Source organism: Canis lupus, chromosome 28 (assembly GCF_011100685.1).
Source record: "Canis lupus familiaris isolate Mischka breed German Shepherd chromosome 28, alternate assembly UU_Cfam_GSD_1.0, whole genome shotgun sequence".
NCBI classification, from domain to species: Eukaryota; Metazoa; Chordata; class Mammalia; order Carnivora; family Canidae; genus Canis; species Canis lupus.
Genome location: NC_049249.1, coordinates 41,278,183 through 41,301,908, shown reverse-complemented (window position 1 = coordinate 41,301,908; position 23,726 = coordinate 41,278,183). Strand labels below are relative to the sequence as shown.

Sequence of the window (23,726 nt, the reverse complement as noted above, 5' to 3'; positions counted from 1 at the left end):
GAAGGCTCATACGTCACAGTCACGTGGGATTTGTCCCTGGGATGCAAAGGTGACTCAGCATCCGCAAATCAGTCAACGCAATGACTACATTAGTAGAAAGGGGAATAAAAATCGTATAATCATCTCAATAGACGCGAAAAAAGCATTTGACAAAATCCAACATCTCTTATGATAAAAACTCTCAAGAGATTGGGTTTAGGAGAAACACGTCTCAACATAACAAAGGCCACATGTGACGGCCTCCAGCCAACTTGACACTCAATGGTGACAGGGTGAGAGCTTTCCCTCTGAGATGAGAACAAGACAGGGGTGCCCACCGTCCCCTCGCCCATCCGACACAGCACTGGAAGTCCCAGCCAGAGGAATCAGGCAAGAAAAAGAAATAAAATACATCCGAATCAGAAAGGAAGAAGTACAACTGTCTCTATTTGCAGACACTATGGTCTTACATATAGAAAATCCACCAAAAAGGCTCCACCGAAACTGTTAGAACCAATCAACAGGGATCCTGGGTGGCTCAGCAGTTTAGCGCCTGCCTTTGGCCCAGGGCGCAATCCTGGGGTCCCGGGATCGAGTCCCACGACGGGCTCCCAGCATGGAGCCTGCTTCTCCCTCTGCCCAGGTCTCTGCCTCTCTCTCTCTCTCTCTGTGTCTATCATGAATAAATAAATAAATAAATCTTAAAAAAAAAAGGGGATCCCTGGGTGGCTCTGCGGTTTTGTGCCTGCCTTTGGCCCAGGGCGCGATCCTGGAGACCCGGGATCGAGTCCCACGTCGGGCTCCCTGCATGGAGCCTGCTTCTCCCTCTGCCTGTGTCTCTGCCTCTCTCTCTCTCTCTGTGTCTATCATGAATAAATAAAAATAAATCTTAAAAAAAAAAAAAGAACCAATCAACAAACTCAGTAAGGTTGCAGGACATAGGTCAACATGCAGACGTCAGCTTCCTATATACTAACAATGATATATAGGAAAAATAAAGGAAGAATGCAATCCCATTCACGATAGCATCAAAAGCTAAAAACAATAATTAGGAATAAATATACCCAAGAAAGCGAAAGTTTTGTACATGGAAAAAGTTTAAGACTTTGGTGAAAGAAATTAAGGAAGACACAAGTACATGGGGAGATACCCCACGCTCACGGACTGGAAGAATTAGTGTCACTACAATGTCCATCCATACCACCCAAAGTCAGTTCCTACGGCATTTTTCACAGAAATAGAACAATCCTAAAACTCATCTGGAGCCACAAAAGACCCCTAAAGAGCCAAAGCAATCCTGAGAAAGAACGAAACTGGAGGCGCCGCACGTCCTGATTTCAAACTTTGCTTCAAAGCCATGGTGATGCGAACAGAGCGGTCCTGGGATAAAAACATCACAGAAGCCAACGGAACCGAATCGAGAGCTGGCATTGAGCTCACGTCTATACAGTCAGCCTGTATTTGACATGGGAGCCAATAATACTCAACGGGGAAGGGATGGTCTCTTCGATAAGTGGTGTTGGGAACACTGGACAGGCCCCTGCAGGAGAACGACGCTGGACCATCTTACACCACTTACAAAAATTAACTCAAAATGGATGAGACTCCACGTAAGATCCCAAACCGTAACACTACTGGAAGGAACCATGGGAAAAAGCTCTAGGACGTTGGCTTTGCCAACGATTGTTTGGATGCGACAGCAAAAGCACAAGCAACAAGAGAAGAAACAGGTCAGTGGAATTACATCCAACACTAAAGATTCTGGACGGCACGGGAAACAGTCCGCAGAGCGAAAAGACGACCCACAGAATGGCAGGAAATATTTGCAACCCGCCTGTCTCCTAGGGATCTAATATCCAAAAATATATAAGGAACTCGCACAACTCGAGAACAAAGGAACAATCTGACCGAGAAACGGGCGGAGGAACTGAGCCGACACCTTCCCAGAGAAGACGTCCAGATGCCAACGGACACATGAGAAGATGCTCCACGTCCTCGTCATCAGGGGAGTGCGAATCAAAACCACCCCGAGGCGTCACCTCGCGCCGGTCAGAACGGCTGACGTCGAAAAGACAAGCGGTAACGTGTGTTGGGGGGGATGTGGAGAAGGGGGAACCCTCTGGCGCCGTTGGTGGGAACGCGAAACGGTGCGCGGAGGTTCTCAAAGGTCAAAGCGGGAGCCACCTTGTCACCGGCCATTCCACTCCTGGGTACGGGTCCAGAGGAGCTAAAATCACGATCTCAGGCAGGTGTGTGCCCTGCCACGTTCACGGCAGCATTATTTACAAAAGGGCAAGATGTGGAGGCCGCCTGGGTGCCCGTCTTCGGCTGAACCGGCAAAGCAGTGTGGTCTAGAGACAGCGAGTAGGGTTCAGAGAGGAGGGCCCTCGAGGGCGCGGGGCTGCGGGAGGCGAGCCTGGCGGGGAAAGACAAAGACTCTGTGACACGACGGACGTGTACGTGGGATCTAAGAAAGCCAAACTCTCAGAAACAGTGCCGGGGGGGTCGCCACGGGCCGGGGCTGGAGGAGACAGGGGGGCGCTGGAGAAAGGACGCAGGGCTGCGGTGCCAAGATGAGCAAGCTCCGCATCTGACCCCCGGCTCGGCGACACGGGACGCCCGCCGCGCTGCAAACCTGGAGGCTGACACGGCAGATCCGGGTGTTCTCACAGCCAGAAGCAGCGGTAGCTGCGTGACGCCGGTGGTAACCGTCCCTAGGAGTGGGAAGCATTTTGCAAAACACGAACGTGTCAAATCATCTGTGCACAGACTCAGTGCTCCGTGTCGGTTCTGTCCCCGAGGCCGCGAGGACCCACCAACTCCTCGTTTTCTTGCATCTCGTTTTCTCATCTTTGGAAAAGTGGTTCCCTTTACATTTCTAGCCCTCCTGCTCGGTTTACTGCAGACCTTCCATGGTTGTTGCTATTGTTAATGAGATATTTTCCATTTCATCTCTAAGTCTCTAACTGGTAATTACTGGCACAAAGAGAAACTACTTATTTTTGGGGGGATTGGATCTTGTCTTCAGCTGGCCTCTGAGAATTCAGGCCCACGATCTTGTCATCCATCCGCGGACAAGGCAATCCTGCAACCCCCACCCCCCACCCCTGGCACCACTCAGCGTCGGTGTCCTGCGGCCGGCTTGGGTCCCCCACGTACGTGGTGAGCAGCCCTGGTGACGCCTGAATCCACCCACTGTCCCTGTGCCCAAAGCTGGGCCCCAGGCCACTACCCCGTCTCTCACAGAAGACACGGGAACCCCCAGTTGGTCCCCATGTGGAGGGCAGCCTGCTCCCCCTTCTCACGCATCGACCGTGCCGATCGCACCCCAGGTCCCCCCCCCCCCCCCGGTCCCCACACAGCCAGTGTCCAGGGCCTCCGGAAGGGGCCAAACTAAAGTGACGCTGCTGCATGGACTCAGGGCAGATGCCTTGTTGTAGGTACTCTGCTGGTGCCCTTGCTTGGGGTGGAAGGAAAAGCAAACCCTACGCGCCCCCACCCGTAGGGCTCCAGCCGGGGCTGTGAGCTGTGAGTCTGCAGTGAGCAGACCCCCCACCACCCATCACAGGTCTGAAAATAAAACCTGGCTCCGTACCCCCAATGTCAGGGCATCTGCTTCTGCCCTCTACCACCTTTTATTTCCCTCCAGGAACACTGGTACTCACCTGTCCAATCACCTGTCTATCTAGCCATCCGTCCATCTACCCACTCACCACCCATCCACTCACCATCCACTCACAATCCATCCCCATCCGTCCACCCACCCACCCACCCACACATCCATCCATCCATCCGTCCACCCACCCACCCACACATCCATCCAGCATCCATCCACCCATCCGTCATCCCATATCTTTAGTTTGACAATGATTCAACAAATAAACCTCTCCTTCGTTGTTGGGTGACACTGCCCGTGACATGCTGGCCAATATCAGCATCTTTGCCACCCAAGGCCTCTGCATATGTCCCTCCTTCCATCTGGGTCCTCCCTGGTCTTGATCTGGTGAATCCTACTCACTCTAGGTTCCAACCTGAACATCATTTCTCATAAAGTGGCCTCTACATGAAAAGTCCCCAGGATGAGGACCCTATTATCTCCTTGGAAGGCCCCGTGCTCCTCTCTCAGGACCCCACCCACTGCCCACATCAAGTCTGTCTCCTGTGAAGATCGTGGCCCCCCAGGCGGCAGGAGCTCGTCTGTCTGCTCTGTTCACCGTGAGGCCTGACACACGTCTGTGGACAAGCGACAGTGGGCGGTAATGGTGGGTGGTGGGTGTTGAGGTTGTCCTGGCTGCACTGCCCTGGACCCCCGACAGGCTCAGGATGACGGGGCCCAGAGGAGAGTCAGGGGCTTGCCTGGCGCAGGCCTTGAATGCTGGTGATGGGTCATAGCTTATCTTTAGGGAACTAGCCCACCTCTGGGGTCTCCTGGGCAGGGGGTGAGACGTGCAGGGGATGGGCCCAGGAGGGCCACCTTCCATGTGTCTGGGGATCTGGGGACCTGAGGGGTCACCCCAGCAGCGGGCAGGGTCAGAAGGGGGAGTTCTGTGCGAGGATTCGAGGGCTCAGAAGAGCTGCCCCCCATCTTTGTCCTGTGTGTGGGGTGGACGTGGGGGCAAGACCAGACCAGCAGGGGCCGTGCTGACCGGTGGTCAGGAAGGCACACAGTGGGCCAGGGGTGGGCTCAGTCCCGACGTGGCCAGCAAGCACGACCCGACATGCTGCACCCTGGCCACAGTCCTGGGACCCAAAGGTCGCGACCGGAGGCGTCAATAGCAGCAGCGGCACCAATAGGCCACATTTGCCACTGTGGTCCTGTGGGCAGGGGGCCGCCACCCCAGGCCGCAGGCAACGGGCACCTGAGCAGACGTGGTCCGTCCATGTGACGTGTGCAGAACGTGGTACCTACGGAAGGGGCTCCTGACAGCCCCAGGAACAGGCACGGGATAGAAGCCAATCCGAGAGCAGCACGGAGACCCTGGGGGACACACGGGCCATGCACATTGAAGCGTCGGTGCACACCCACAGGCCCTTTGCACGTGTCGGGAAGAAGGGCTTGTTTGCCCCGTGGAGGGGGGGACCCACTGGGAATTGCCCTCATCACAAGACAATTAAAGACTTGGGGGCCTCCAGTTTGGCAGGTGGACAGGCTGGAGTGTGGACCCCGTGGCAGGCCCGCCGGCCCCGCGCCCCGCAGGGTGCTGTCATCTGTGCTTCTGGATCCGGGTGCTGCCTTAGGGACCTCGGTCTGTGAAAGCCCGTGGAGACGAGCGTGCTTCTGGGTGTGTTACATCTCAGTAGAAAGTCAGGAAATGGTCAGCCCACTGCTGCTGCTGAACAACTCACAGGCTAAAGAAGAAACCCCCGTGGGAATAAAAGAGGCGCCTAGAAGTGGAGGACCCGCGAACGCTCCCTGGCAGGGCTCCCAGGACGCAGCAAGACCCGCATCTCGAGGGGAACTCACGGCCTGGGCTGGAGATGCTCGTACCGGAGAGGAAGGGGGGCCAGAGACGGGCGAGCCGGGGCCCCACGCGCGTTGGGAGGGACGCCTGCCAAACTCCAAACCAGGAGAAGAGGATGAAAAATAACAGCAGAATCAGTGGAAAAAGAAAACAAAGACACGCCAGGGAACTAGCAAAATGAATACCCCTGGTGCGGCTGACGGGCGCGAGGAAGGAGGATTTCAAGCATCCCACGTCCCACGTCCCACGTCCCACGGACCGTGCGGTGACTCACAGGAGACGCCACAACCTAAAAGCCAAGTAGGAACGGGGTAACGCTCGGAAATATCTAGTTTACCGGGAAGCCTCGGAGAGGAGTACACGACAGGTGAGGCCCGTCGCCGCGAGAAGCTGGGCAGCCGCGAAGGCCCTTCCCTCCAGGGACGCAGGCGGCCGAGGGGGCGCGGGGCCCGGCTCGGGGACAGGGGAGGGACAGAGGGAGGGGTGCTCGCATGCCCTGGGGGCCGAAGCCGCACGAACGCCCCAAGGAACAGATGCGACCGTGCAGTAAGCTGGGCCCTTAGGCCTCCCTCGGCGGGAAGGGGGCTCGACGCTGGAGAACACGTGTGCAAACACGGGACGTCCTCATGGTCACTTCAGAGGATGCAGACGCACTTTCGTGAAAGCCCCGGTGGCTCGACAGCTGGTGCAGGCGCCGTCCTGGCCGGGAGTGGCGGGCCCCACGCTCAGGGCCCCCGTCCCCCGTCCCCCGGGGCGCGCACCTGCCACGGCCCGAACCTCGACCCCCACCCTCGCTCGTGCTGCAGGTGGGGCCGCGCAGAGGGAAGCCCGGGAGGAGCTGTAGGTCACGGGACACACGGAAGGAACTCAGCCCGACGGCGGGATAGGACACGCAGGGGTTCCGGCGACTCGCGTTCCGTGGACTTGAATCAAACGGGCAGAAGGATGCCATCGCGAGGATGACGTGGGGCTAGGACGGAAGCAAAACACCAAGTTCCCGAGAACAAACGAGTAAAGGGAAGGGACTCCGCGTGGCTGGCACGTTGGAGGCTCTCGCTAGGCCAGCGGTGAACCGCGTGTGAAGACCGCGTGTGACAGAGGCTGAGCCTCCCCCCGTGACCGACGGACGCGCCGCCCTTCCGTCCAGGCCTGCGGAGCTTCTTACGGGACCCGATACCCACTTCTGACCCTTACGAGGAGGACAAAGGGCCCGGAACAGTGAGCGGGGGTCCCGGGGGGCCGGGCAGGGCGGGGTCTACACGGAGAGCTGTGCCGCTGGGTCCTCCGCTCACACTGCAAAGTCCCTGAAGCCGCTCACAGGAGAACAAGAGGGTCTGCAAAGTCCTCGTAGGAGATTTCAGGGAACCTCCGGGAGCCTGGGGCTTGGGACGGTCCCTTAAGGTACAAGAAATACTAGGATGCTAACATGTCAGAAACGTGAATCGGTTTCACTCCACCAAGCGGGGGACACTTCTTCCCTCGCGGGAGGCCTTGAGGCTGTCGTCCCAGCTGGGGTTCCTGGGGGCGGCTGGGGACATGCTGTGTGCCCCCCGACCCCTTCCAGCCCAGCGCACCTGGACCTGCCAGACGCTATGCCCGGGGACGCTGCCCTGGGGACACGGCCTGGGGACACTGCCATGGACCGAAAACCCAGCTGGCTTCCACGGAGCCCAACATTAAAGGGTGGACGACAGGTGGCTGGAAAAGCCCTATTCTTTGCAGATTTGGGGGAAAAATACTGCTATTTTTCATAAAAATACATTCTGGATGGTACGTGCAGTGGCTTGTTACTATTTTTAACCGGCCACGGGCTCTGGCCTGCAGGCGGTCCCAGCTCTGGCCTGCAGGTGACCCGCGGCGGCGTCGGGAGTGGGAGGCGCCCCCGGAGCCGCTGGCTGCCCTCGGGACACGCTGTCCGCGGGACATTTACAATCATGACAAAAAGAGTGAAAATTCACGGAGAGAGACGGGCCTTGCGGGGGGCGTGGGGCTGGGCGTCCGCCGTGGCGGGAGGCGGAGGGGCACCTGCCCGCGCGCTGTGGGGCCGCCCGTGGCCGCGTCCACCGAAGCTGTGCAGAGCGGGCCCGGCGCTCCCGGGGGCCAGAGGGCGACGCGTGCGGTGACCCGGAGCACCTGCTGGGGCTCGGCCGCTGCGTCCCGAGCACGCGCGAGCTAGGGGGGCGGGCGCTGCCCTGAGAACGCGGAGGCCAGCACAGGCGAGCGGCGTCGCCGTTGGGGACAGCCCGGCGCTCGGGGGAGAGGGGCCCGGACGGCGGGGCTATTTCCAGGGCCGTCGCTTCCAGAATGAAACGCGAGGGAGAGAGAGCGGTCGGTGCGGACCCGGGACGGGGCGGCCACAGCCCACGAGCACGCGGGGCCTGGTCCCCCTGGGGCATCCAGGGCAGCAGAGACCCGGCCTGGTCCTGCCAGGTGCCCGGGGGGGGGGGGACGAGGGCCCCTGGGGCCAGGGGGCCGGGCAAGAGCTCACCTCAAGGTAAACAGCACCGAGGAGCCAACCCCTCAGATTTGGGGTAAAGATCTGACCTGATGTCACTAAGCTAACGGGTTTTCACTGAAATGTTTGAGTTTGTGATCACGCACGTGTTAACCATTGATTTACTGTTCTCCACGCAGGCTGCTCGGGGGGATCCCGGCGCCACTCGCAGCGGGGAGGCGGGCCGGGCAGGGCATCCCCCTTCCTTGGCGGCCCAGCCTCGCTGCCCCGAAAACACGGGGGCGTCCGGGGGTCCACCCTGTGAGCAGGCGCCTCGCAGGGGCATGTGGCCCTCGGTGGTGAGGCCGGCGGGCGCTGCGCCCACTCCTCGGCTCCTCCCCCGGCAGCTGGGGTGCCTGCCACCCACCAGGGCCACCTCGGCACCTTTAACATGTTAAATCCGGCGAGTTCACACTCCAGAAACACACTCGACGACGGTGAGGACGAGCAGGCGTCCAAACAGCAAGCTGCCCCCGGAGCCAAGTGCACCACGGGGAGCCCGAGTCTGACCAGGGCGGGGTGCCCCCAAGCAGCCCCCCGGCCCCGGCCCGCGTCCCACACGGAGCTGCCCCCAATGTCGCGGCCTTTCCCGCCCGTGGGGTCAGGGTCGCAGGGGCCCCGGCGCTGCTCACCTGGAAGGTGTTCCCGGTCACGTCGAACTCCGGGGGAACAAACGCGCCCTCGGGGTCGTCTGCGGAAGCGGAAGACGGGCTCGGGTCACGGGCCACACACCCACAGGGCCCGGGAGCAGGAATCCGGAGGCCGGGAGGGCAGGCACTGGGGCCTGTTCCCACCCCCGCCCGTCTGGGCCTGGGCCCTGGGCGTCGAGGAAACAGTGCTCGGGAAATAGTGCTCCAGCAGGGAACCTCCCTCCCCTGCGAGCCCGGGGATGCCGCCCCAAGGGAGGCGGGAGGCGGGAGGGTTTTGCTGGCCTCCCAGAGTAGGGGCCGCGGGCTCCGTGGGGGAGTCGGGCCCCGCTCAGCCTCCCCGGCAGCGGGGCAGGGGCGGCGGGAACACGGACGCGGGCGTCCTCGAGCCGGCAGGGGCCCTCCCCGTCTGCCCCTCGCGGGCCTGGGCTGGACCCCAGCCCCCCGGTCCCCGCTCACCGCTCAGCTGCTCCATGAAGCACACGTTCCCGCTGGTGTTGAAGGCCAGCGTGTCGGGCGTGATGCACAGCGTCTGGAAGATGGCCGCGTGGGCGACGCTCCTCATGGACAGGCTGCACTCCAGGCACACGGCCCAGGCCTCCTGCTCGCTGAGGCCGCTGTCCCGCAGCGACAGGATGTCGGCCAGGGACACGTTCTCCTGCCGAGAGGGGCCGAGAGGGGCCGCGGTGAGGCGGCGTGGGGCCGCGCGGCAGGTCCTCCTCCCAGGGCCAAGGCTTTCCAAGGACAAAGGGCGGCAGCCCAGGAGGTCACCCGCCGCACTGTCCCCGGCCGCCGGGGCCCGGAGCATTTGGCAGAGGGGCCTGCGCCTGGGGCCGGGACCTGGTTGTCCCAGAAATCACGGCGCCCCGCGGCCCCACGAGCAGCGGCCCCACCGCCGTGGCGCCGGCCCTCGGGCTCAGGAGCAGCTCGGAGGAGCGGTGGACGTGAGCCGGTGCGTGCAGAGACACGCTTGTGTGGGGAGCCCGTGGAAGAGCACACGCGCTGCGATCGGTCCACACAAGCCCGTGACGTACGGGATCGCGCACACGCGCGGCCGAGGAGCGGCCCAGACGTCAGCTCTGGGCAGTGCACACAGGGACGCAGACCCCAGGCCTCCCCGCGCGGGCCCTGCCCTCCGGCCTGAGCTCAGCGCCAGTGTGTCAGCAGCACGCGCGCAGGCACTCACGTGTGTGTGCACACGCCTCCTCCTGCGTGCACACACGCCACGTGTACTCACACACGCCCACGTTTTCAGGGGCGTCCCACACGGACACATACTCATGCAATGAGTTCATGTACCGTGGCTGTGCACGGGCCACCCAGCCTCACGCACACACTCAGGGACCCACACTTTCACTCACGTGCACGATGGTGCCGTCCCCCCTCGCACGCCTGCACACTGACTCATACACACTCTCACACGTCACACACCTCGGATCTCCAGGCCCTAAGCTGGCCTGCGGCTCGGTGCCCTGGTCACCTCTGTGCTCCACGAGGGAGTCAGGCTGGGGGCTCAGGGTGGGTCAGGGTGGGGTGAGGGGGGGGAGCAGGGGCGATGGAGCAGGAGGCCGGGCCCCACCCCTCCCAGCCCACCGGCCCTCCTCCCAGGCGGCTGAGCCCTAGGGGCATCAGAAGTCTCCTAGCTGCGGCCCCTGAATGTCCCCACCCGCACCACAGGCGAAGGGCAGAGGCTTCAGGAAAGAAGGGGAGTGGGGGGGAGGGAGTGGAGGGGAGGGGAGGGGGAAGGGAGGAAGTGAATCAGGAAGTGCCCCGGGGGTACCTCGGCCAAGCCTGGGGGTCAGCAGTGTGGGGGTGGGGACCCGGGAGCTGGGCCGCCCGGTGCCCATGTGCTGGGCGCCCCCCCACCCGGCTTCCCGGTCGGCGTTGGGTGTGGGCCTCCCCTTCCGGCTCCCTCTGCCGGGTCCATGGGTGAGGGGGCCGGTTCTGGAAGCTTCTTCCAGAACTGGCCACAGGGCACACTGAGTGCAGACGTGCCATGAGGAAGGAGGTCGGGGGTTTGAAAGGAGGCTGCAGCATGGGCAGGACAAGGTCACACCGGGCATGGGGGGGGCTGCCGAGCCCCGAACCTCACTCCCAGCTCCCGGCTATGCCCCGGGGCCCCGTGGAAGGTCTGCTTTGGCTCAATCCCGAGGCCTGTGTGCCCCACCCAGGGACTCCCGAGATGGCGGAGAGCCCGTGACGCCTGGGGGCCTCGTTCAAGAGGGTCTTGGCTGTGTGCACACGCACACACCACAACGCTGCACCTGCATACACGTGCACACACTACAGCACACACGTGTACACATACGCACACATGCACACATGCACACACCACACGCTACACCTGCACACACGTGCACACGTGCACACACCTGCACACACGTGCACACACCACACGCTACACCTGCACCCACGTGCACACATGCACACACCTACACACACCTGCACACACGCACACACCACACGCTACACCTGCACCCACGTGCACACATGCACACACCTGCACACATGTGCACACATGCACACAACACACACACTACATGTACACACAATGCAGATACCTGACACGCATGCATGCTATACCTGCACACACACCTGCACACCTGCACACACGTGTGCACACACCACACAATGCTACACCTGCACACATGTGCAGATAACACACGTGCAGACACACGTGCACATGACACACGACACCCACACATGCCTGCAGATAACACACGTGCACACATGCGCATGCGTGCAACCACATACAGAGGCACACACTAATAAACAACCCAACGGGCCCGTGGTTTTGTGCTATTTAGGAGAACAAGGCCAGCCCACGGTGTGAGTGTGAGCCAGTTCCCAGTGCAGGGGCTGGTGGACACCCCGCGGGCGGTTGCCCACACGGGCCTCACGCGCCAGCTCCCGCAGCTGCCAACTGGATGTGCTGCCAAGAGAAGGGAGCCCAGGGCAGCTGTGCCCCCCGCATCTCACGGCCCACGGCGCCGTCCCGTCCCCTGGGACACGCCCCCGCGGTGGGGGCGCCCTGCCCCCCAGCAGCCCTGTAGCCCCCCTGCCTGTTCGTGGTGGAAGCACCTAAGGGGGGACTCTCGGCGTGACTTTATGGGGTGAATCCTGTGGGTCCTGAGTCACCGCTTCCGGCGCTGAGGCCTCCGCTCACGGACACGACGCTCTCAGCCCCTCCGAAGCCCAGCTGTTGCGAGGGGAAGGCATGATTCAGCTGACAGCTGGTCCGGGGACAGAGCCCAGGTACGCCGCTGGCACTCCTGATACTCCAGGGCTGGGGGGCGGGGATCGCCAAGCGCTGGGGATGCTGCACCATGGACCCCACGGTCACCTGTCCTCTGGGACCTGCCACCCACTTTCCCCGTTCACCCTGGCAGGAGGAATGACCCTCCCTCGCCTGAATCCATGGCCCGAGGAGGGCGGACAGGATGAGGCTTGGCCGATGGGCCAGGTAGGAAGACGGCCATGTCCCCATCACAATCCCAGGGGACACCCCGGCCCCGGCCACCCTGACCGACAAGGGCCGTGGGGACATCCCGCACGTCTGCGCTCATGTCCAGGAGCTGCTCCGGGACCCGTGGGCCCTCTTCTGCCCGGATGACACTGCGGGAGCCTCACTGGCAGACGTTTCAGGAGGAGGCAAAGCCGGCCATGGTGCCCCCTGATGCCCGTCTGCAGCCCCAGCCCAGGGCACCCACACGCCCAGCACCCACGAGGGCCGTGGCAGGCCGGACGCATCATGACTTCCACGCCGCAGCTGTCCCCTGCCAACAATGTGTGGCCTTGTGCCTGCTGGGCAGCCTCTGGGGGCTCCCCCTCCTGGGTGGGCCTAGAAGGTTCTCCAGAACCCAGCAGAGCCCGTGGGTCCTGGAACCCCACCCCGCACCGTTCCCCAGCAGGGCGCCGCCTGGGTGGGCCGTGGAGGAGGGTCACCGAGGTCACGTTCCTTGCAGGGCACGGAGGACTGTCCTTCCCTTGCACAGACTGTCCCGGGGACCAGGCCGGGAGGAGGGGCAGCACTCACGGCCGCCCCGGGGGTCAGGGGGCAGGGCTGGCTCTCCCCCCCGCCCCCCAGGACCCCAGACGGCCCTCCCGCGGCCGGCGCTCGGCCCGATGCCCCCTCCCAGCGCAGCAGGGCTGCTGCGGGAGGCCGGAGACTCGCCCGGGCCGGGGTGTCCCACTTCGGGCCGTCAGGGCGCGCTCCCAGAGCAAGCGCTGGGCAGTGGCCGCCTCCCGCGTCCCTCTCAGAGCCAAGCTGCTTTCCACACCTGCTGCCACCGTCGGGGCTGGGGTCCGCCGCCCTGCCAGTCCCCGCCGGCTCGGCCACCGCCCAGGGTTTACCGCTGGCGCTGCGGGGGCGCTCACGGCGGGGCCTCTGCATTCCTTGCTGACGACGAAGTTCAACATTTTCCTGTGTCTCCGGGCCCCTCGGGTTTTCTCTGGGGTTACCACCAGATTCCACGGGGCTCCTGGGGGCGCACGTAGGGCCCCATGTCTGGGCCTTGCTAACAGTCTGCTCCAATCAGCTGCAAACCGGGTGACTCCCCAGGTGCACGTCCCTCTGTGGGAGCTGCCCGGAGCTTCTCCCCGGGGTCGCATCAGCACGGCCTGGCCTGGGGACGATGCAGTGGCCCCCCCTCGTCCTACATGGGAGGGGGAAGTCGCCACCTGACTGTGACGCCGTAGTAGGAGTCGGGTGTCTCTGACGGGGCCGTAAGACCTTCAACAGCAACGGAGCTGAGCGTGTGCGGGAAGCATGAGGCGGGACCAGGGGTGTTTGCGGCTCCAGGACATCGGTCTGGCTCCATGGCTGCGGCCTGGGCAGGCTTCCTGTTTTGTGGGCGCGGGCCCCAGACAGTGCCTCTGCGTCCCGGAGAAGGTGCGGAAAGGCGGGAGGGCCCACGAGCCTCCCCAGTGGAAGCCAGCAAGGTGGTGGCGATCCCACCTCCTCGAGGCCCCGGGCCTAGGCGGGAGGGCGGAGCCCTGTGCACTGGGCACAGCTGGGGGTGCTCCGACCCGGAGACGGACCAGGGCACCCAGCGCCCAGGCCGTGGGCTGAATCTGGGCCCTGCTGTTCTGTTTCCCGGGCACCAGCCGCTGGCTCCGTGGGGCACGAACAGGCCCCCAGGTGTGGGGCGGCTGGCACGACACAGCTCTGTAGGAAGAACCACGTTCTCCATCTGCTTCCGATGGTGACTCCGGAGGTGAGTCTTCTGAGAGATGCTCTGAAATGTGTCCTGTGGGGGAGCCTCTGGCGGCTGGGGGCGGGGTGCACCTTTCATTTTCCATCAAAGCCACGGAGATGCCCAAAGGTTTCTCACTCCCTTGCTTCTCCCTCCGCAGCCTTCCCTGTCACCAAATCCAGGCCACCGTGGGGGGGTGTGTGTCGTGGGGGAGGCAGCTCCAGCCCTCGGCTGCTGCCTCTGCGGCTCTCACCGGCACCCTGTGGCAGACGTGCCTCCCAGGGCAGTGCTCCCGGGGCAGGAGCTCCGTCCTCTCAGGCAGCTCTTCTGAGAAAGTGGGCGGAGGGGGGCAGCGGAGGAGGAAGACCCTGGGGACCGCCGCTGTGGCCCCCGTGAGCCCCCCTGTGTGCTCCGGGAGGGTGGTGGCCACGTGTAAGTCTTGGTGTTGGAGGGTGCTCATCGGCACCACGCTGGTCACAGCCCGTCCCACGAACGCTGCGTGATGCCAGCATTCCCGAACCCCGGGCGCAGAAGCCCAGAGGCGGGGCGTTGGCCTGCTGGAGGCCTGGAGGGCCGACCCCCCGGACCCCGTGGCCTTGGGTCTTCCTGGGAGTGGCCGCCTATCATGTGGACGGACCTGGCCAGCTCCTCTGACCCCAAGCCACCGCCTGCGGGGCGCGCCGGGGAAGCCGGAGTTGCGGGCACACCGGTTCTGTGGGCACCTGTCCAGCTAATGACCAGGAGCTCCACGGGGTGGAGCCTGCCGGGCCCTCTGAGCCTTGGGCAGGGGGTGCTCAGGGCTCAGGACCCAGGACCCCGCGTGGAGGCGCCTGCTGCCCTCCGTGCCCTAGAAGCAGCCCGCAGCCCTGGGGGGCCTGCCCGACCCCCACCCCAGCTCCTGAGCCTGTTGCCAGGAGTGGGCTCTGCTGGCTGGTGACCTGCCAGGTGCCCGCAAGGAGGAAAACCGCGGCCCACGGCGCCCCCCAGATGCCCAAGCACCTCCCCCAGGCGCACTCTAGCCCGGAGCCCCCCAGGGCACCCGCTTCCTCAGGGACCACCCACCCCTGCGGCCCACGCGGCCTTCCGGGGGCCTGGCGCTCCGTTCGGGCGCTGGGGGCCGCGGCCCGGGGGAGGGGTGGGCGGCGGCGGCGGGACCGGGCTCACCTCGTCCTCGGGCAGAGTGGGGAGCGGCTCGAAGTCGTAGCCCGCCAGCCCCGCGCCCTCCTCCGCGAGCACAGCGGCGCCCGGCGCGTCCATGGCCTGCATCCTGCTGCGCCCGCCCCGCGCCCGGCTGCGCGCCGCTGGGTCGGGTCGCCTGGGCCGCGGGCTCCGCTCGGTCCTGCCCCGCGGGCTCGGCTCGGCTCGGCTCGGGCTCCGGCTCGGCTACGCGCGCCCGGCCTCCATGGCAACGCGCCCGCCCCCCGCGCCCCGCCCGCGCCCCGCCCGCGCGCCTGCCGCAGTGTCACCCGAGCGAGCGGCCGGCCCGGGAGGAGGGTCCCCAGGGCCCGCTCCGGGGCTGCGCGGGGGCTCGGGTGCGCGGGGGCTCGGGTGCGCGGGGGTGCGCGCTCGGGGTGCGCTCCGGGTGCGCGCGGGGGCTGGGGTGCGCGCTCGGGGTGCGCTCGGACGCGCGGGGCCTGCGTCCTCGGCTCGGCCGCCCTCCGCGGTGGGGGGGGGGGGGGGCTGCGGGCGGGGCCCGGGGGGCCGGTGTCGGTGTCGGGCGGCGCCACCGCAGGCTGCAGGGGGGCACCTGCGCCCCGAGGCCGAGGCCGAGGTCCACTCCCCAGAGGCTCCACGGGGGCTCCCTCCCCCGCCGCCAGGACGGGGCTGCCGCAGTCTTGGGGGGGGGTGGGGGTGGGGGGGGGGAGGGGCGACGGAGACCCGTCGCCCCCTAAGCCTGAGCCAGGGTCCAGAGGCCTCCTGGGAGCCACCACTGCTTTCAACCCACCAGCCTTGGGGCAAAGGGCCCCCAAGACCAGACAACCGCACCTGCCGTGCCCTGGTTAACCCCTTCCCTGCCCCACTTACTGTCCTGGCCAACCCGCCTTCCCCAAGCTGGGGCCCCCGGTGGCGCTGGAGCCAGGATGCTCTCCCCACCCCCGGCAAAGGGCCCCACAGCACCCCACCACCTTGTCCGCAGCAGGGGGATGGCAGCCACGTCCCTTCCCTCCCAGCAGCACCCTGGGTCACGGCCCTCGGAGAGCAGATCCTCCCGGCCAGGCTGTCAGCTTCCACGTCCTCACAGCATGGCCTGGCCAGGTACACAGCAGGTGCTCCATAAATGCTGCTCCTGGGAATGAGGCAGGGCTTGTGGCCAGGGGTGCAAAGTCCAGGCATTCGCTGAGACGCGGATTCCCAGCGTTCTGTGCTCAGCTCAGGTCACTGTGACCCTGGGCCCTGGCACGGGACACCCAAGCACACGGGGGGGGGGGGTGCCCAGATGACCAGAGAAACAGGCCTCCAGATGGTCACGGGGTGGTCAGCCTCACTTTGTGCAAAATGCTGGTCCTCGAGCTCACCCAGGTCAACGCAGCAGAACCTGGGTGCGGCCCCCCTCGTGTGGCGCTGGAAGGCTCAGGGCGACAGCCGGGGCTGGAGAAGAGCGGCTCCTGGGGTGCGACGGGGGCCAGCGGTCTGTGGGCTGTGTCTGCGAGCGCCACACGGGGCCTCAGGGCGGGCAGGGGGTCGGGGGCCCTGGGTCCCCCTGCCACAGGGTCCGGGGGGGCGGCTGTGGCACATAGGCCTCCCCCACCTGCAGCCTAGGTGCCCGGGGTGGGGCACAGAAGAGCACCTCAGGGACCTCACGGAGGTGGATGTGGGCCTTGTCCCCAGTGTCCGGTCACTGCACCTGGCCGCGGGCACCAGTGTCAGGGCTGGGGATGCAGCCCGGGAGCGGGAGATGCAAGGATGATCCCTCTCTGAAGAGTGAAAGCAAGTGTATGGTGAGTGCTCCCGGGCGGAGGACACGCGTGTCCCTGAGGGGAAGGTGCCTCCCCCTGCGGCTTGGGTAAGACACAGAACCGACAGGCTGCCCGTGTGCCCCTATGTCCTCGGCCGGCGGAGCGCTGCCATGGACAGCCACCAGGAGCGTGGGCCGGCCCGGCCGCCGGGTCGTTCTCCTGCCGCTGGCTTCCCTGCTGAGGGCAGCGATGTCCCCGCCGCTGGTACCGGGGTGCACACTTGGCGGTCGCTCCGCTGCGGGAGGTGCTGGCCCCGTGTGCTGCTGCCCGAGCGCTAACGGGCGCGGTTGGGCGGGCGAGGCTCTAACTGGCAGGGCAGCTCCCCACGAGGCCCTGGGAACCTCCCAGAGCCGAGGAGGCCACGCACGCAGCCGGGAGCACGTCCAGGCAGCCCCGACGGCCCCCAGGATCCCTGCGGCTGTGGCCGTGCCCACGCCTCCTGCCCTGCCTGGTGTGCACCCCGCGCCCAGCCCCTCCTCAGGCCTCAGGCCTGTGGGATCCTGCTCTGGGGGTGAGGCCGAGACGTGGGGGTGCCCCGACCTTCCAACTGCTCTCCCTGCCCCCACGGCCCTCCCGCCTCCAGCCTCTGCCCTCCTCAGGCCAGGCCAGGTCGCCCCCGAGGCCGGCTGCATCCTGCAAAGGCCCTGCTTGCCCCCGCGCCCCCGTCCTGGCACATGGGGGCTCCAGCCCGTCTCGGGGGCGCAGGCGGCACTCGGCCCGACAGGCCTGAGGTGACGTCGGTGCAGCGGGCTGGGCGTCTTCGGAGTCTGGCTCTCGTTTTCCCTAAATGAATTTTGAAAACTTGTCAAACTGCTTGCAGAGTTTGAAGTCAACATTTAAATTTCGTAAGAAATCTCAAATGTAAATAATTGCGAAGGGTGGAATTTCTGGCGTGGTAAACATTGATGTTTTGCAGTGAAGCTGTTGCTCTCGTCAATGTATCTGAGAAGCTAAATATCGAAATTTTTTTGTTGTGTTGTTTTACTTTTTTTTTTAAGTAGGCTCCGTGCCCAACGTGGGGCTGAAACTCACCGCCGCCCCCCCCCCCCCCGAGATCGGTGGTCATGTCTCCACTGACGGCGCCAGCCGGCTGCCCCGATACCAAAATAGGTTTTGATGCCAACCGTTGACTTAAAAAAAAATCACATAAACACGTTGTTTAGCGTCCAAAATCTTCATCACAACATTTTCCCTTAAAACAGAACATGAGAGACTCCTAATTCTGGGAAACGAACTAGGGGTGGTGGAAAGGGAGGTGGGTGGGGGGTGGGGGTGACGGGGTGACGGGCACTGAGGGGGACACTTGACGGGGTGAGCACTGGGTGTTATTCTGTATGTTGGCAAATTGAACACCGATAAAAAATAAATTTATATAAAATAAAAAAACCAAAACAACAAAAAAGCATTTTCCCTTAAACTTACTACAGACATCAAATTCCGGCCAGAGTCTATCCTACTGGGATATCCTTTCGTGCTCAGAAGCCTCTATACATACCTCCCCCGTCCCACGTCGTTGCAACAAATACACATATGAATTTTAATAAATTGTATATTCAATAAATTAAAAAAAATTAGAGTTTTTTTTTTTTTTTTTTTGGTTTCCAGTGACCATAAGACTCGCGTACAGTCCTGAAGTCTCTTGGTGAAGTGAGCATTTGTCCTGGGGCTGGGAGCACACACCCGAGGATGGTGGCCGTGGCCCTGTCCCTCTGTCGCTCTCACCCTGCCTGTCCTTTTTTTCACAAAGACACCGTTCATGTTGGGTTATACCCACCAAGCACTTATGTCCGAATATGACGACTCTTGCAGGTGCCTGGAGTCAGGCCTGACGTGTCATCCTGGGGACGCGCTCCGGCCCACCGAGCTGGGAGCCTGTGAGAGCTCAGCAAGGCCCAGGGCCCTCCCGGGGGCGCCCGCACCCCACAGCGGCTCTTCTCCGCGGAGGGCAGGAGGACCCCGGCCAGGGAGGGGTGAGCAGCGGCAGGACGGGCCCGCTTTGGGCCGGCGCCCGTGATGGGGTGTCGTGTGCAGCCCCGGCCCCGCCGCCCCCGCCGGGCTCTCCCCAGCCAGGCGGCCGCTGTGCCCACTGCAGGTTTAAAGATCGAGACGCGCCGTGGTGTTTTCCTGTGTTTTCACCGCGCGCCGCTCACGATGATCCGCGAGGACAAGAGCAGGCGTGGGCGGCGCAGGGCCCGACTCTGACGTGCCAACGCCAGACGGTGGCGGCCGGGGTGGGAGTGGGGGCGCCAGCTGCCTCCCCGCCCCCACGGTGACTGTCGGCTCGCCTCCCCCTCGCCGCTGCTCGAGACCGTGGGAGATGAGGAAGCCATCGGGGCTCGGAGGGGGCCTCGCTGGGTCCGGAGGGTCCCCGCCAGCGTCAGCCCTTCTCTGCGGCCAGAGCGTCTGTCCTGGTTTGTAAGCAGAGCCGGCCCCCGACTGGGAACCAGCGGGAACTGGCGCTTCTTCCCTTGTTCCTATTCATGGAGCCGGATTTCAAACAGGGCTTTTATAGGTTATGGGGCGGGGGAGGGGGCAGCTCTCACTCCCCAACGTGAACCCGCTCAGTCTTTCCACGCGAGATTCCTCGGCCGGGAGACCAATACTAACCCGTTATAAACAAACATTGGTCTTAGACACACGATTCCAGAATAAATCCAACTGAGCCCAGTTTAAACGAGGAATTGCCAGGAGCTTATTGCTCCCGCGGTTCCCTAACGCCTGAAGCGTGAAATTGATATTACGCGCGGGTCCCTATAAATAAAATGCTAAAATGCTGCCCCCTTTCCTGGATGGGTGCTTAGGTTTATTGAAAGCCAGCGGAATACTCCATTTCACCCGCTTCAGTGGGAAACGTTTCGCAGAAAAACACAAGAAGGTCTGGGGCTCAGATCCTATGGGCGTGGGCGGCAGCGGGGAGCCCTGGACCCTGGACCCCGCGGGCGGCGGGAGCAGGATTCCCCGTGTCCCGGCGACTCCCTCTCCTTGCTCCAAACTCCACGCAGGGGTCTTCATTCCTGGACGCCCCATGATGTGTCCCCTCCGGCTCTCCGGAAGCTTCTACAGCCGGGGCTTTGGCGACCTGCCCACGGAGCCCCAGGACCCGAGCCCCATGGCATTCTCGGGGGTCCGCGCGGCTGCCGGCGGTCAGCAGCTTTCAACGCTGGGCTCGGGCTCAGGCCTCTCCTTTTCCACGGGGGTTCACCGCATCGTCTGCCCCGAGTCCGGCTTCCCCGCTGGCCCCGCCTGAGGACGGTCGCCGTGACGCGCTGTCTTCACCTGCTGATTCGTCCCTTCTGGAGGCTCGTGGCCTCCCCCGGCCTGAGGCTGACGTCTGGGCTCAGGACGGTGTCCCACGGCTCCAGAGGGGATTCCGCGCGTTGACCAACAGTCTGGACATTCATACTCACCTGCCCGAGTTTCTGGTGCGTCTGCAGGAAACGAGAGACTCTGTGTCTTTGCCTCGTGAGCTCCGTCTGCAGCCCTGGGGCTCTGAGAACATGACAGGTGCCCCCGTGAGTCGCCGGCACCCGTGGTCGCTGGGGCCCTGGCCGCTGAGCCGTGGGGATGCGCATCTCATGGACAGGGAGGGAGGCCCGGGCAGCTGGGAGCGGGCAGGGGGGCGGCGGGTGAGCGCCTGCGTCAGGCCGGTGCAGCCCGGGGAGCGCTGGCCACGGGGACTCAGACGCCCCTGGCGTGTGCTTCACGCAGGTTCTGGCTCCGTCTCGTCCCGACTGTGTGGCCCTGGGCAGGTCACTCGACCTGAGCCCTGGGGCACTGCACACGGTCAAGCGAGGCCCCGGGCCCAGGGACGGGACGGGATGGGGGTGACGGGGACACCTGCAGGTCCCTCCTCCGGGCAGAAGCTTTTCTGTTTTCCAGTTTCCAACCCGGGGCTGTGGAGCGTGTGCAGGTAAGAGGTGAGGCACCTGCTGCGCTTCACCCGCAGGTACCTGGTGAGGTCACTTCTCGCCGACCCTGTGTCCTGGACCCAGTGGGTCACCCGGGGGGGCGCGGGGGCGCCGGCCGGGAGCCTGCGGTGGGGGAGAGCCGTCTTTCCCGAAGATTCGGGTGCCATTCGTAGGGGCTGTTTTACATCAATTTAGATTTTTTAACGCGGCGTCCCGGTCCGATGACGGAACTTTTGGTGCCCTGCCAGGGTGTGCTGAGCGCGATCCCCGGGCGCCCCCAGGCCTCCTGGGTCACGTGCCTTCCACCGAGCTCGGGCTGGGCCGCGGCTGCAGGGGCGCCCTCTGCTCCCCAGGGGTGGGGTCTCCGAGCTGGGCCGCCTGTGAGGTCATCGTGGGGCGCAGGGGGCCCTTTCTTGCACCTTCTCGCTCGGACTTCTGGGTAAGTTCTGGGGAAGGAGCAGGTTTTCCGGGTGGTGCTTCTTTTTCGGGGTGTGTGGGTGAGGGGAGGTTCGGCCTGCCCCGAGGTGACCCTCAGGCCTGTTGTCCGTGAGTCCTGGGGTTGGGGAGGGGACACCTGGGGACAGCTGGGAGCAGGGCGGGAGCACAGGCCCTGGCTTCCGTGCAGGGTGTGTGGCAGGCAGACCTGTGGGTCCTTGTCACGGCCCCGAGGCCCCGAGGTGCACGTGGTGACAGACCGTCCTCACTCGACTGCTCAACTCCCGGGACCTGGCTCCTGGGCTCGGAGCTTCCCTCCAAACAGTCCGGTTTCAGCGAGCGTCCTGCTGGCCCGTGAGGCAGGAGCCCGGGGCCTGGCAGCTGACCGGCCACCCCGATGCCTCCTGCGGGGATCCCAGGGGCCCCTGCTCCTGGCTCTCGCTCCCGCCGTGTCTGAGAGCAGCGCAGGGCGGAGGCCGCGGCAGTGCAGGCTCCTCTGTGTCAGGCGGCTGTGGGGCAGGTGTGGGCCCCGCGCTGAGCGCAGCGTGGACGTGGGCGCGGCCCTCGGGGAGGACCTTTCTCCAGCAGTGAGACCCGAGCCAGCCCCTGACTGAACACAGGAGGGAGCCGGGAAGATGGTGGCAGCGCACCCAGCGCAGGACCTCGCCCACGACAGGCCCGACCCCTGCAACGAGACCCAGGCCCCAGCAGCGGAGACCCCGGCCGCTGCAGTGGAGACCCCGGCCCCTGCGGAGACCCAGCACATCTGAGGCCCAGGAGACAGACGGTCTCACGCTTGTCCTGGTTTGCCTCCCACTGGGGACCACTCTGCCCTCGGCCAGCACATGTGCTCAGGGTGGCCCTGGGCACCTCCCGCCTCCGGCCCACCATGAGCCTCACCTCGTCCGTCCTTGGTCCCTGGTGCCGAGGAGCAAGGGCAGCCGAGCAGCAGCCGAGCAGGGCCTGGGTGTGCCCCCCCCCCCCCCGTCTTTCCCTTGTTTCTTGCCCACGGCCTACGGATGAGTTTCTAGGGTTTACGGAGGGATGAGGACACACCCTGAGCTGTACTCGCTGGAACCGCGGGGATCCGCGGGGGGAGCAGCAGGGCAGTGGGCAGGGCCACCCCGTGTGCCCGCGCGGGGGCAGTGAGGACACACCTCAGGGCCCAGCCCTCAGATGAGGGCTCCCTGGGAAGGAAGGCAGTAAAGGCCGGAGAAGTTGTACTTTGCTGTTTCACGTTGATCGCGGGCACAGGTTGCAGAAGTGGAGACGTTAACCTGGATGAAACAGAAACCCTTGCAGGTGAATTTCCGAGCCAGCCCTGCAGCGGGGGTGACCCTCGGCTGCTGTGATGTCCCCGAGTGGCCCCGTAGCAGAGCCTGTGTCACGGGTGACCCCGGGCCAGCTGCAGGGGGGGGGTCAGGCCCCCAGTAGCCCCGGGCCAGGCTGCGGCCCCGCCCATGAGGGGGGCTGCGGGGCTGAGGCGTCCTCCTGGTGGGGTGCCGTCCGGCTGGCTTCTGAACGGGCTGTCGGTGGTGGGTCCCGTGTTCGCGAGCTCCTCACCACGTTCCCCCAAAACCAGCGTCCCTGCGTGCGGTGTGGCCCAGCGACACGTGCTGCGGCAACGCCAGCCCCCGGGGGCAGAGCCAGGTCCGGGGGGACCTCAGGTCCCGGGGGGCTCACACCTGGCCTGGACACTCAGCCTGAGGTGGCGTCTGCCGTGGGACGTGATGCAGGGGACGTGTTTGGTATGGGGGTGACCTGCGGTGCCCACTGCGATGTCTGTGTCCTCGGGCCCCACTGTCCCCGGCGCCGCATTCCCTGGGCCTCCCGCACACAGGGCCCTGTGGGTTTTCTCTGTCTGTTCTCTGCTCCTGACCACCGACCTCGCAGCCCAGGGCGGGGGCTGCACAACCTGGGGGGGTCGTGTGGGCGCAGCCACCCGCAGGTACCATCTGCGGGGGCTCAGCCCTCACGGCCGGTCTGCTCACTCTCCACTTGGACTGGGGCTGGGGCTCCATGGAGGGGGGTGCACAGCGTCTAGCACCCGGGGCTCCACGGAGGGGGGTGCTCAGCGTCCAGCACCCGGGGCTCCACGGAGGGGGTGCTCAGCGTCCAGCACCCGGGGCTCCATGGAGGGGGTGCTCAGCGTCCAGCACCCGGGGCTCCATGGAGGGGGTGCTCAGCATCCAGCACCCGGGGCTCCACAGAGGGGGGTGCTCAGCGTCCAGCTGCATCCATCTGGCAGGAGGAGCTGCCCCCCACTTTCCATCCAGCCTCTGCGGCCCTGGGGGCAGGAGCCTGACCGGGCCTTGGGGGCCCGCAGGGAACTGGCTCCCTTCTCCGGGCCCCCAGCTGGGGGTTACGGGAGGCAAGGGCCCCCAGGCCTGTGGGGTGGGAGGTGGGGCCTCAGGGAGCTGCTGGGGGAGGATGGGCGGAGATGAGGCCTTCGGTGTGTGAGTGTGCACGTGTGAGCGTGCCCCGTGTCCTCATGGGACTCCTGCCCTGTCCCGTCCCCACCTCCGGACACACCCATCCCCGCACACGCAGAGCTGCCCTGCATCCCAGCCAGACGCTCCTCCTTCCCGACCTATGGGCCCAGAACGTTCTTTGATCTTGGATCCAACAGGAAAGTTATAACCCGAAGGT

General features: G+C 64.6%; 1 protein-coding gene and 1 long non-coding RNA gene across 3 annotated transcripts in view; one reads left to right on the top strand and one right to left on the bottom strand.

Moving 5' to 3' along the window:
• The window catches only part of KNDC1 (kinase non-catalytic C-lobe domain containing 1), a 50,482-nt gene extending 35,413 nt beyond the window's left edge, over positions 1 to 15,069 (bottom strand). Inside the window, exons 1-3 of the mRNA XM_038579188.1 lie at positions 14,942 to 15,069; positions 9,042 to 9,240; positions 8,568 to 8,626 (exon numbers count right to left, since the gene is read on the bottom strand). Of these exons, the coding sequence (XP_038435116.1) occupies positions 8,568 to 8,626; positions 9,042 to 9,240; positions 14,942 to 15,043 (360 nt within the window). The 5' untranslated portion in view covers positions 15,044 to 15,069. The remainder of the gene's footprint in view (positions 1 to 8,567; positions 8,627 to 9,041; positions 9,241 to 14,941) is intronic.
• Positions 15,070 to 18,575: 3,506 nt separating this feature from the next.
• LOC119866544 lies at positions 18,576 to 22,430 on the top strand. 2 transcript variants are annotated; one of them, XR_005380334.1, is made up of 3 exons: positions 18,576 to 19,145; positions 19,536 to 19,609; positions 19,737 to 22,430. It is a non-coding gene; the product is annotated as an uncharacterized LOC119866544 (long non-coding RNA). The 2 variants fall into 2 exon arrangements; XR_005380335.1 differs by having other exon boundaries at positions 18,576 to 19,149.
• The last annotated feature ends 1,296 nt before the right edge of the window (positions 22,431 to 23,726 follow it).